The sequence below is a fragment of the Magnolia sinica genome, chromosome 17 (genome assembly GCF_029962835.1).
Source record: "Magnolia sinica isolate HGM2019 chromosome 17, MsV1, whole genome shotgun sequence".
Taxonomy (NCBI): domain Eukaryota; kingdom Viridiplantae; phylum Streptophyta; class Magnoliopsida; order Magnoliales; family Magnoliaceae; genus Magnolia; species Magnolia sinica.
This window is the reverse complement of record NC_080589.1, coordinates 58,647,122-58,660,183: the sequence shown is the minus strand read 5'-3', so window position 1 is coordinate 58,660,183 and position 13,062 is coordinate 58,647,122. Positions and strand designations below refer to the sequence as shown.

General features: G+C 41.6%; 1 protein-coding gene across 1 annotated transcript; it reads right to left on the bottom strand.

Annotated features, from left to right (window-relative positions):
- Window positions 1-9,721: 9,721 nt before the first annotated feature.
- LOC131230816 (receptor-like protein EIX1) lies at window positions 9,722-12,084 on the bottom strand. Its single transcript, XM_058226814.1, has 2 exons — window positions 12,043-12,084; window positions 9,722-11,927 (listed from the first exon to the last, which is right to left on the bottom strand). The coding sequence occupies exon 2, from the start codon at window positions 11,642-11,644 to the stop codon at window positions 9,836-9,838; it is 1,809 nt and encodes a 602-aa protein (XP_058082797.1). The 5' UTR covers window positions 11,645-11,927; window positions 12,043-12,084; the 3' UTR covers window positions 9,722-9,835.
- Window positions 12,085-13,062: the final 978 nt, after the last annotated feature.

Below are 13,062 nucleotides of genomic sequence, written 5' to 3'. Positions count from 1 at the left end.
GCATGTCCTAAAATGAGCTTTAAAACTAGATGGATGGGGTGGATTTCTTACAAATATCAGGGTGGCCCCACTTAGGTTGAGTAACTTTACATAAAGAAATTCGCATCTCCTTTTGTACTCTTGGTTGATTGGCATAGTGCTCAAGGTAGGGCAGTTTCGTCTCTTTAAAAATTGGGAAATTGACGGTACTTGCCTCGAAGTTTGGGCAAATTACCTAGAACACTACAACACTCCATATATTCCCTAAAGGGCCTTCTGACAGCTTTTGGAGTTTGTTTCGGACAAAAATGCCCCTGACCTTGGTTCAGTAGTTGCACGGTTTTCTAGGGACTAAGAAGTTACATAGTATTTAATGCCAATAAAGTGATGTGTATGGAACCCTTTTTACATGCGGGCAATGACTAAACTCGTGGAGCCCATATTGATGTATGTGTATAATCCATGACGTCCATCCTTTTTACCGTGTCATTTTAGGGCTAGGGCCTAAATATCAGCCTGATCCAGAGCTCTTGTGGGTCATATAATAGAAAATAATGGTTACAATGGAACCCATTGTTGAAACTTTCCAGGCTCACCATGATGTTTGTTAGAAGTGGACACTTCTCAAGTTAGGACTTTTTTGGGCCCACACTGAGCTCGTCGACAAGATGAACGGAACGGATCTCCCCATTGTTGGCCTCAGACTATTGTACCAATGGCTATCCTTTCATTTGGTAGTAAAGGAAGTGAACATATTGAAGATATAACAACCGCGACCTGGAAAAACTACGACCCATATAACATGAGAACTCCGACTCTTATTACATTACAATCACGACCCTTACCACATTACAACCACGACCCAGGTATGGGTCGTGGTTGCCATGTTATATGGTTTGTGGTTTTCATGAGGAAAGGGTCGTGGTTGTCGTGAACCACGGGCTTGTTTTTCTTTCTTTCCCAGTATAAGTTGCGCGTGAGAGAGGAAATCAGATTGAGCACTCAGTTAGGCCCACCTTAAATGTATGTGGTCTATCTACGCCATCCATCTATTTTTCCATCTAATTTAAGGGGTTTAGCCCAAAATTGAAGCATATCCAAAGATCAATTGGAGTATACCATAACCTTAATCTGTAGCCTTCGATCAATTTACACTACCAAAAATGGATCGTGGTTGTCATGGGTCGTAGTTGTCATGTTATATGGGTCATGGTTATTACGTTATATAGGTCGTAGTTATCATGGGTCCTGGTTGTCATGTTATATGGATCGTGGTTGTCATGGTTGTGGTTGTCATGTTATATGGGTCGTGATTGTTATATGGTAAGGGTTGTAGTTGTCATGGGTTGTGATTGTCATGTTAAATGGGTCATGATTGTCATGTTAAATGGGTCGTAGTTATCATATTATATGGGTCGTGGTTGTCATGTGATATGAGTCGCGATTGTCATATTATATGGGCTGCGGTTGTCATGTTATATGGGTCGTGGTTGTCATGTTATATGACAACTACGACCCATGCAAATGACTCATATGGGCCCACATTGATGTATGTATATAATTTATGCTGCCCATCCTTTTTGTCGTGTCATTTTAAGAGTAAGACCCAAATATCAGCCTAATCCGGTGCTCGTGTGGGCCACAAAATAAAAAATAATGGTGATTATAGAAACTTTCCAAGCTCACAGTGATGCTTGTTAGAAGTGGATACTACCCAAATCAGGACATTTTGGGCCCACATTGAGCTAGCCGACAAGGTGGATGGATTGGATCACCCCATTGTGGGCCTTAAGCTATGGTACCAATGGTTTGGTAGAAAAGGAAGTGAACATGTTGCAAACCACGAACCATGCAACATGACAACCACGACCCATATAACATGGCAACTACGACTCATGCAAACCACGACCCAAATGGGCCCACATTGATGTATGTGAATAATGCATGCCGCCCATCCTTTTTGTTATGTCATTTTAAGGGTAGGGTCAAATATCAACCGCGACCCTTTGTGGATGAAACCACAATCCATTGTGTATGTGAACCATGACCCTTCGAATGGATCGTGGTTCTCATGTAGCAAGGGTTGAGGTTGTCATATTATATGGGTCGTGGTTGTGGCCTTCTGACAAGCTTCTGAAAATTACTTGGACCAAAATGCCCTTGTCCTTGTTTCAGTAGTTCTATGGTTTTCTAGGGAATAAGAAGTTAGTGGTATTTAATGCCAATAAAGTCATGTGTACAGAACACTTTTTTTTTGCATGGGCAAGGACCAAACTCGTGGGGCCCACATTGATGTATGTGTATAATCCATGCCGCCCATCCTTTTTACCGTGTCATTTTCGGGCTATGGCCCAAATATCAGCCTAATCCAATGCTCGTGTGGGCCACATAATAAAAAATAATTGTGATAGTGGCACCCATTCTTGAAACTTTCCAGGCTCATTGTGATGTTTGTTAGAAGTGGACATTGCCCAAGTCAGGATTTGTTGGGCCCACGGCGAGCGGGCCGATAAGGTGGATGGAACGGATCACCCCATCGTGGGCCTTAGGCTATTATACCAATGGCCATCCTTTTATTTGGTAGTAAAGGAAGTGAACATGTAACAACTGCGACCCATGACACATGAGAACCATGATCCATATAACATGATAACTACAACAACCACGACCCATATAACATAACAACCACGACCCATACCAACTACGACCCCTACCACATTACAACCACGTCCCATATAACATGACAACCACAACCCATATAGTATGACAATCATGACTCATATAACATGAGAACCATGACCCATATAACATGATAACTACGATCCATGACAACCATGATCCATGACAACTACGACCCATGACAACCACGACCCATATAACATGACAACTGCGACCCATAAAAACTATGACCCTTACCACCTTACAAGCATGACCCATACTGCATTACAACTACGACCTGAGAATTTGACCATACATCGAGGCCCACATTGATGTATGTGTATAATCCATGCCGCCCATCCTTTTTGTCGTGTCATTTTAGGGCTAGTTGATGTAAGGTCACAGTTGTCATGTTATATGGGTCATAGTTGCCTGTTATATGGGTCACGGTTGTATGGATCATAGTTGTCCTGTTATATGGGTCACTGTTATGTTGTTATATGGGTCATGATTGTCATGGGTCATGGTTATCATGTTATATTAGTCGTGGTTATCATGTTATATGGGACGTGGTTGTACTGTGATGTATGCAGTTCATAAGGGTCGTGGTTGTAATGTGACATGTGCGGTTCATAAGGGTCAAGCTTGCCATGTGACGTGGACCCCACCTTGATGTATATGTTTAATCCACGCCGTCCACCACCTTCTCCATATTATTTCATGCTATGAGCCCAAAATGAGACAAATCCGAGTCCAGAGTGGACCGCATCGAGGGAAATAAAGTCACACTGGTGGGCCTCGACCCCTAATATTTAAAAATAAGCAAGTTATTAATTACATCAACCTGATAACCACGTACCTTAATATATTACAATCACGACCCTTACTCGTCGACAACCAAGATCCATTCGAATAGTAGTGGTTCACGTTCACTATGGATCGTTGTTGTCAACCATGACCCTTTGTAGATGAAAACCACAGTCCATTGTGCATGTGAACCACGACCATTCGAATGGATCGTGGTTGTCATGCAGTAAGGATCGTGACGTCACCAAGTTATGTGGGACCTACCATGATGTATGTGTTGTATCCACACTGTCCATCCATTTGGTGATATAAATTTAGAGTATGAACCAAATAATGAGTCAGATCTAAAGCTCGAGTGGACCCCACAACAGAAAACAGTGGAGAGAGTGTCGTCCACCATTAAAAATTTATAAGGGCCACAAAAGTTTTCGATCAATCTGAAATTTGTGTTTTACCTTCTTTCATGTCTGTCTTAAGTTATGAACACGTTGGATCTCATATAAACATCATAGTAGACCTTAGGAAGGTTTCAACGGTGGGTGTCACTCTTCTTATTGTTTTATGTGGTGGGGTCCACTACAGATTTGGATCTAACTCATTCTTTGTCTGGTGCCCTAAAATAAAATCTCCAAACGGATGGATGGTGTGGATACAACACATATATCATGGTGGGTCCCACAGAAATTGGTGACGTCACTTCAGCAGCGAGTCTCGCTACTCAACTTGTCTTTGTATATTCGGCGAAAGACTTTCACGTGAAGTTCCTGCGCTAGGAACTCAAGTGGGGCCCACTGTGATGTTTGTGAGAAATCCTCCTCGTCCATCCATTTTGTAAGTTCATTTTAGGACATGATGCCAAAAATGAACCATTTCCAAAGCTAAAGTGAGCCAAAAACATGATAATTGAACGTCCACAGTTAAAGTATTCGTGGGCCAAAAGTGTTTTGAACATGCTAATATTTGTGGCTTCAGTTCATCCCAGTAGGAATGAAGTTATTAACGGTATGGATGGCATGTAAACATCACTATTGAACCCAGGTAGGTTTCAACGATAGGAATTTCCCTAACCACATTTTCCTTTATTACGGCCCACTTGAGATTTGGATACGGTTCATTTTTCGCATCATGTACTGAAATTAACTCACAAAATGGATGGAAGGCGATAATTTCTCACAAACATCATAATGGGCCCCACCTAGGTTCCCAGAGTCCGTATAATCCGCATCGGACGCGGAACCGGATTGGCTGGTGTACCACACTAGCTATATAACTGCTGTAGGTACGTGTCGTGTGAGGACACTAGGTGCGTGTCATGCGAGGACGAGCATTGACGCTCCTCTAGCTCCGAGTTGTAGGAACGGTTCAAAGTATATCAAAGTTACATGGCCCCACAGTGATGTATTATATCTACACCATTAATCTATTTTTAGAGATCATTTTGACCATTATCCAAAAAATGATATGTAAAAATGGATGAATAGCATGGATGAAACAAATACATCATAGTGGGGCCCACAAAGACCGACCACCAGTAACGTGTCTGGGGGAGTAGCCAGTCCGTCTCTACTGCTACTGCTATAGAGACGTGTCGTGCGAGGACGAGCACTGACGTAGTGACGCTCCTCGAGCTCTGAGTTGTACAAATGGTTCAAAGTAGATCAAAGCTACGTGGCCCACAGTGATGTATTTATTATATCTACACCGTTCATCTATTTTTAGAGATCATTATCTAAAAAATGAACAATATCCAAAGATCATATGTACCACACCACCAATAACAGTGGAGATAATGATTTTCACCGTTAAACAATTCGTAGGGCCCACCATAACGTTTATTTTCAATCCAATCTACTCATAAGGTCACAAAGACCTGAATAAAGAGGAAAAACAAATTTCATATTGATCCAAGACTTCGGTGACCCCAAAAAGGTTCCAATGGTAGAAGTTCAATCCCCTACTGCTTTTTGCAGTGTGGTCCACTTGATAGTTAAATATTTTTTTATTTTTAGTCCAAGTTCTTAAAATGAGCTCGCCAAATGAATGGATGGTTTGGATATAATACATACCTCATGATGGGACCCACAAAACATGTCAACGCCAATACAGTAGCTATATAGCTGGTGTGAGGTACACCAGCCAATCCGCTTCCATCCAACCCGCGTCCGTCTCCGGGATGGACGCAGATTGCGTCCTACCACCTGCCCGTCTCTAGCCCAAATGGGCAATTGGACCACCACGCTTGGTGGTTTGTGGGCCCCACCATCATGCTTGTGTTTCATCCATGTCCTCCATATATTTTTCCAGATCATTTTATTTTACGAGACCAAAAATAAGGTATATCTCAATCTCAAGTGGACCACACTACAGGAAACAGTGTTGAATGAGCGTCATAGACCATTAAAAACTTTTTGGGGGCCATAAAAGTTTTGGATCAAGCTGATTTTTGTTTTTTCCCTTCATTTGTGTTTCTATGACCTAATCAACCGATTGGATGTCAAGTAAACAGTACAGTGGGCCTTAGGAATGGATCGTGGGTGTCATGTAGTAAGGGTCGAGGTTGTCATGTTATATGTGTCATGTTTGTCAAGTTACATGAGTTGTGGTTGTTGTGTTATATGGGTCATGGTTGTCATGTTATATGGGTTGTGGTTGTCATGGTCGTGGTTGTCATGTTATATGAGTCGTGGTTGTAATATGGTAAGGGTCGTGGTTATCATGTTATATGGGTCGTGGTTGTCGTGGGTCGTGGTTATCATGTTATATGGGTCGTGGTTCTCATGTGATATAGGTCGCGGTTGTTATATGTTCACTTCCTTTACTACCAAACGAAATGATAACCATTGGTATCATAGCCTAAGGCCCACAATGGGGTGATCCGTTCCGTCCACCTTATCGGCCTGCTCGCCGTGGGTCTAAAAAGTCCTGACTTGGGTGCCACTGTCACCATTATTTTCTATTATGTGGCCCACACGAGCACTGGATCAGGCTGATATTTGGGCCCTAGCCCTAAAATGACACGGAAAAAAGGATGGGCGGCATAAATTATACACATACATTAATGTGGGCCTCGATGTATGGTCAAAATTTATCATAGATCGTGGTTGTCATGTTATATGGGTCGTGGTTGTCATGAGTCGTAGTTGTGGTGGGTCATGGTTGTCATGAGTCGTAGTTGTGGTGGGTCGTAGTTCTCATGTTATATGGGTCGTGTTCTCATGTTATATGGGTTGTGGTTGTCATGGGTCGTAGTTGTCATGCTATTTGGGTCGTAGTTCTCATGTTATATGGGTCGCAGTTGTTACATGTTACTTCCTTTACTACCAAATGAATGGATAACCATTGGTACATAGCCTAAGGCCCACAATGGGGTGATCTGTTCCGTCCACCTTATTGGCCTGCTCATCGTGGGCCCAAAAAATCTTGACTTGGGCAGTGTCCACTTCTAACAAACATCATAGTGAGCCTGAAAAGTTTCAATAGCAGGTTCCATTGTCACCATTATTTTTTATTATGTGACCCAAACTAGCTCTGGATCAGGCTGATATTTGGGCCCTAGTTCTAAAATGACACAACAAGAAGGATGGGCGGCATGGATTATACACATACATCAATGTGGGCCCCACGACAAAAAATAATGGTGACTGTTGAAAGTTTCTAGGCTCATTGTGATGTTTGCTAGAAGTGAAAATTACCTAAGTTAGGACTTTTTGGGCCCACGACAAGCTGGCTGACATCCCCATTGTGGGCCTTAAGCTATGATACCAATGATTTGATATAAAAGAAATTGAACACGTTAAAAACCATGATCCATACAACATGACAACCACAACCCATATAACATGGCAACTACGACCCATGCAAACCATGACCCAATTGGGCCGCAGTTGTATGGATTGTAGTTTTCATGTTATATGGGTCTTAGTTGTATGGTTCACAGGCAGGTGTATGGATTGTAGTTTTCGTGTTATATGGGTCTTAGTTGTATGGTTCACAGTTGTCCTGTTATATAGGTCACAATTATCCTGTTATATGGGTCGTGGTCACGGTTGTCATGTTATTTAGGTCGCAGTTGTCCTGTTATATGGTTCGCAGTTGTCCTGTTATATGGGTCGCAGTTTTTCTGTTATATGGGTCGCAGTCGCAGTTGTCTTGTTTTTTGGGTCGCAGTTATCCTGTTATATGGGTCGTGGTCATGGGTAGTGGTTATCCAATTATCATTGTTTTCCTGTGGTGTAGTCAACTTGAGATATATATCCCTCTCATTTTTAGTATAAAACTCTAAAATAATCGGTAAAAATGGATGAATGAAATGGATGTAACACATACATCATAGTGGGCCCACAGAGCATCGACCACTAGCCATGGGGCTATTAGCAGCGAGGAGTAGCCAATTCATTTCCGTCCCGGATACGGACGTGGATCAGAGGAAGCAGATTGGCTGGTGTACCTCACACCGGCTATGTAGTTGCTGTATTGAAGTCAGCAAGTTATGTGTGTCTGATCATGAGGTATATGTTATATCCAAACCGTTCATCCATTTGGTGAGTTCATCTTAAGGCTTGATATGAAAAATAAGACAGATTTAACATATAACATGACAACTTCATCCATTTGGTGAGTTCATCTTAAGGCTTGATATGAAAAATAAGACAGATCTAACATATAACATGACAACCACGACCCATATAACATGACAACCACGACCCATATAACATGATAACTACGACCCATTTAACATGACAATCACGACCCATATAACATGACAACCACAACCCATGACAACTACGACCCTTACCACATAACAACCACGACCCATATAACATGACACCCACAACCATGACAACCATGACCCATATAATATGATAACCATGACCCATGATAATTACGACCTATATAACATAACAACCATGACCCTTATAACATGACAACTATGACCCATGACAAGCACGATCTATTTTTGGTAGTGTAAATGGATCGAAGGCTACAGATTAAGGTCGTGATATACTCCAATTGATCTTTGGATATGCTTCAATTTTGGGCTAAACCCCTTAAATTAGATGGAAAAATGAATGGATGGCGTGGATAGACCACATACATTTAAGGTGTGCCCAATCGAGTACTTAATCTGATTTCCTCTCTCGCGCGCAAATTACACTGGGAAAGAAAGAAAAACGGGCCAACCACACTCCTGTCTCATAACAACCATGACCCTTTCCTCATGAAAATCATGACCCATATAACATGGCAACCACGACCCATACCTGGGTCGTGGTTGTAATGTAGTAAGGGTCGTGATTGTAATGTGGCAAGGTTGTAGTTTTCCCAGGTCGCGGTTGTTACATATTCACTTCCTTTACTACCAAATGAAAGGATAGTCATTGGTACAATAGTCTGAGGCCAACAATGGGGAGATCCGTTCAATCCATCTTGTCGGCCAGCTCGGCGTGGGCCCAAAAAGTCCTGACTTGGGCAGTGTCCACTTCTAACAAACATCACAGTGAGCCTGGAAAGTTTCAACAATGGGTTCCATTGTCACCATTATTTTCTATTATGTAACTCACACAAGCTCTAGATCAGGCTAATATTTAGAACCTGGCACTAAATTGACATGATAAAAAGGATGGACGGCATGGATTATACACATACATCAATATGGGCCCCACGAGTTTAGTCCTTGCCCATGCGCAAAAAGGGTTCCGCACACATCACTTTACTAGCATTAAATACTATGTAACTTCTTAGTCCCTAAAAAACCGTGTAACTATTGAACTAAAGTTAGGGGCATTTTCGTCTGAAACAAACTAAAAAAGTTGTCACAAGGCCCTTTAGGGAATATATGGAGTGTTGTAGTGTTATAGGTAATTTGCCCAAACTTCAAGGTGAGTACGTTCAATTTCCCTTAAAAATTTAAAAGGTATTTAGAGTCATAGAAAGAATACTTTAGAAGGACTTTCTTTTTGGGCGTTTGAGGTCATTTTGGTCAAAATCTCCCCTTCCAATATATTCGATGGCTCACATGATGGTTATATCAACTTGATTCTTGCACTATCCAATTTTCACGGGGGCCACCTTATTAAATCACTGGGATGCAATATACGGACCAAAACGTCTCCATTCCATCCAACAATTCTACAGCTTTTGCGAAACTGTTGTCTATTAATACGACTGATTTGCATTTCTATCCATAGGAGCCGTAAATGTCATAGTGGGTTGTGCGGAACAAGGCCTCTTGCTGGGCATTGCACCATTTTATTAGATGAAAATAACATTATTATTTTATTTATGAAAGTAATGCATCAAACGAGTCTTATGGAAATTTCAATATTTCAGAAAATTAAAGTAAAAACATCGTTAACAAACGTTCTACATCAAACATGCTCACAAATCTTCCTCACCCTTGGCCTACTTGTTTTTGTCTGGATATCCTTCTTTGCAATCTCGCTATCTTTATTTCCACTGTAGATAGGAAACTTTCTTTCTTGTCGTCCATGAATCGATAATAGGCAATCCTCCAATGTTTCTTGAAGATTAAAACGCCACAGAATCCCCAAAACCCAACCACAAATCCCAGTTCTATGCTTGTACAAAACATTATCATTTCACGAGCATCGGCACTTTCTTCTTCTCTATCCTTGCTACCAACCTTTGGATATTGATGTTGTCCATTGTCGGGGTAGTCGGGCCAGTCGGGGCAGTCATTTGCAGGTGAAGGAAAAGAGAGATCGTAATTGCCAATGAATAATGAGGTACCAAAGGATGAAAATTGTCCGTTGCGTGGAATACACCCCGACAAGTTGTTGTATGACAGATTCAACCAACTTAGGGAAGTTAAATGAGCCATGCTAGGAGGAATCACACCGGAAATCTGATTTCTTGACAGATCCAGGACTTTTAGTACCCGTAATCTGCTGATACTCCCTGGTATCATTCCCATCAAATGATTTCCCGATAAATTCAAGAAGCGCAATCCAAAAAGACCCGTAAGTTCTTCAGGAATCTCACCAGATAGATTGTTGTTTGAAAGATCCAAGCCGATTACCTCTTGATAGCTGTCCAAAAAAATCATTGGTACCACAACTGAGGTTCTGTTTTTCTTTGTTATCTTCGCAATAGTGCCAGAAAGGTCATACAAAACAGGTCCGACCTTTCTGTTTTCAACAGCCATGGTACTCAGGTTGCTGAAACTACTGGGAATGTTTCCTGATAGATTATTCTGTGCGAGATCCAAGAAGTCAAGAGCACTCAGAAGTGATAACTGTGGGGGAATGTTTCCATAAAACATGTTCGACCGAAGCATTAGAAACCTCAAAGAAGTTAGGCTTTCTCCAATCCAAACAGGTATGTTTCCAGTGAATTGATTGCCACTAAGATCAAGTGAAACCAAACTGGTGCAATTCTTCAAAGATGAAGGAACTTCTCCAGAAAGGTTATTGTTTCTCAAGTGCAATGACTTGAGAAAAAGTAAAGAACCCATTGAGCCAGGAATTTCACCGGATAGATTATTGTTTGCCAAATTCATTACCATTATTATCATCGAATCATGCCAACATCTAGGGATTCGTGATGATAGCTGATTTTGTGACAGATCAAGAACTACTAAATATTTCATTTTACACACAGAGAGAGGGATTCCACCTTCGATTTGATTCTGAGAAAGAGACAGGAAATTCAATTCAGGCATCCTATCACCAAGATTTTCTGGAAGATTTCCATTAAACATGTTATTACTGAGATCAAGAAAAAGAAGACTGCTCAAATTAAACAACCAAGCAGGCATCTTTGATTCGATGGAGTTTGAAGAAAGATCGAGAATGAAAAGACGAGTGAAATTAACATGTGGAAGGGAAGCAGGAACGTTGGGAAGTTTGCAATTGGCTAACCGTAACTCTTCCAATAAAGAAAGAGTATTGGTTACTTGTAGCCAATCAGTTGCCATACTAAGGTTCACCTGTCCCATGTCAAGGAAACGCAAGGAAGAAAGAAGCGAGAGCCATTGAAGATTGTTGGCATCCAATTCAGGATGAAAATAATCTGAATGCACACTGCGGTCGTTATTGAGATCAAGAAAACGCAAGCTCGACAAATTACCAAGTTGATGAGGGATTGCTCCACCAAAACCTGACCTTGAGAGGTTAAGATATTTCAGTTTCTTGAACGAACCTATCCAGTCTGGGATGCCGATCCCTTGGAAATCGTTCATGCTCAGGTCTAGGTAGTTCAAATGCCTCGACTCGAGCAAAGAAGGAAGTATCTCACCACCCAAAGACAACCTGTCGTAATCGTCATTGATGTTGAATGGACGTGGGTTTCGGAGGTCAAGCTTGACGACATGCCCTGTTCTGTTGTTGCAGACGACTCCTCTCCATCTGCTGCAATCAGGGCCCACCCATGAAGATAGCAAGTTGGCGGGATCTGTAAGACCTTCTTTGAACTTTAGAAGGGCTTGCCTCTCTCTTTCTATGCAAACTGCTCTCGAATCTCCACTGCAAGAACAGAATTGGATGGTTTCAGTGCATAGAAACCAAAGCAAAAGAATGAAAAGATGAACTGATCTATCCATTACTATCTCCAATGGAAGCTTTTCTCACAGCAAACTACTATTTAAAGGTGAATTTTAGAAAGAACGAGAAAACAACATGTGGGTCCGACGACCCAGTAACAGAGCCGAGTCACTCCTGTTTTCAGTACTGACTCGTGGTGCAGAACCGGATCGGACATGACGGAGCCCGGAAACGGATTGCTACTCCCCCTGCCACCAGCCAATGGCTGGTGGTCAGTGCTCTGTGGGCCCCAACATGACGTTTGTGCTTCATCCATGCCGTCCATCTATTTTTCTCGATCATTTTATGTTATAAGACCAAAAATGAGGTATATCCCAATCTCAAGTGGACCACATTACAGGAAACAGTGCTGAATGAACGTAGACCATTAAAAACTTTTTGAGGCCATAAAAGTTTTGGATCAACCTGATCTTTGCTCTTTTCCCTTCATCTGGGTCTGTATGACCTAATCAACAGATTGGATGTAAAATAAACATTACAGTGGGCCTTATGTGGATTTTAATGGTGGATATCCAATCACTCACTATTGTTTTCCTGTGGTGTGGTCCACCTGAGATTTATATCCCTCTCATTTTGCGATCAAGCCTTACAATGATCCATAAAAATAGATGAACAGAATGGATGAAACACATACATCATGGTGGGGCCCACAGAGCATTGTAACCAGCCACCGGGCTGGTGGCAGGGGTAGTAGCCAATCCGTTTCTGATGGAGCCCTGGTGGAACCAGACGAGTCATTTCAGACTCAGACCTCTCTCTTCAGACCTGAATAGTATACAACACCTATTTTAGCTGTCCTGCTAATTTGGCCACTATGTTCATCATGTGATAACACTTGTTCGAAGCTGACGTAAGGAAGAGCATGAAGGGATCAAGAGAAAGATCAGTGTCTTCCTGGAATGACCAAGATTTTGAACTGACAAGGCGCAATGGCTCTTGAATTTAAAAGAGTAAAGAAAATTCAAAATACTTTAATGAAATCTCTATCTCAATCAAGATTATAAAACTTTAAATAATAAAACGAAACTTTAATTAAGAGTTATATTGTAAATAAACT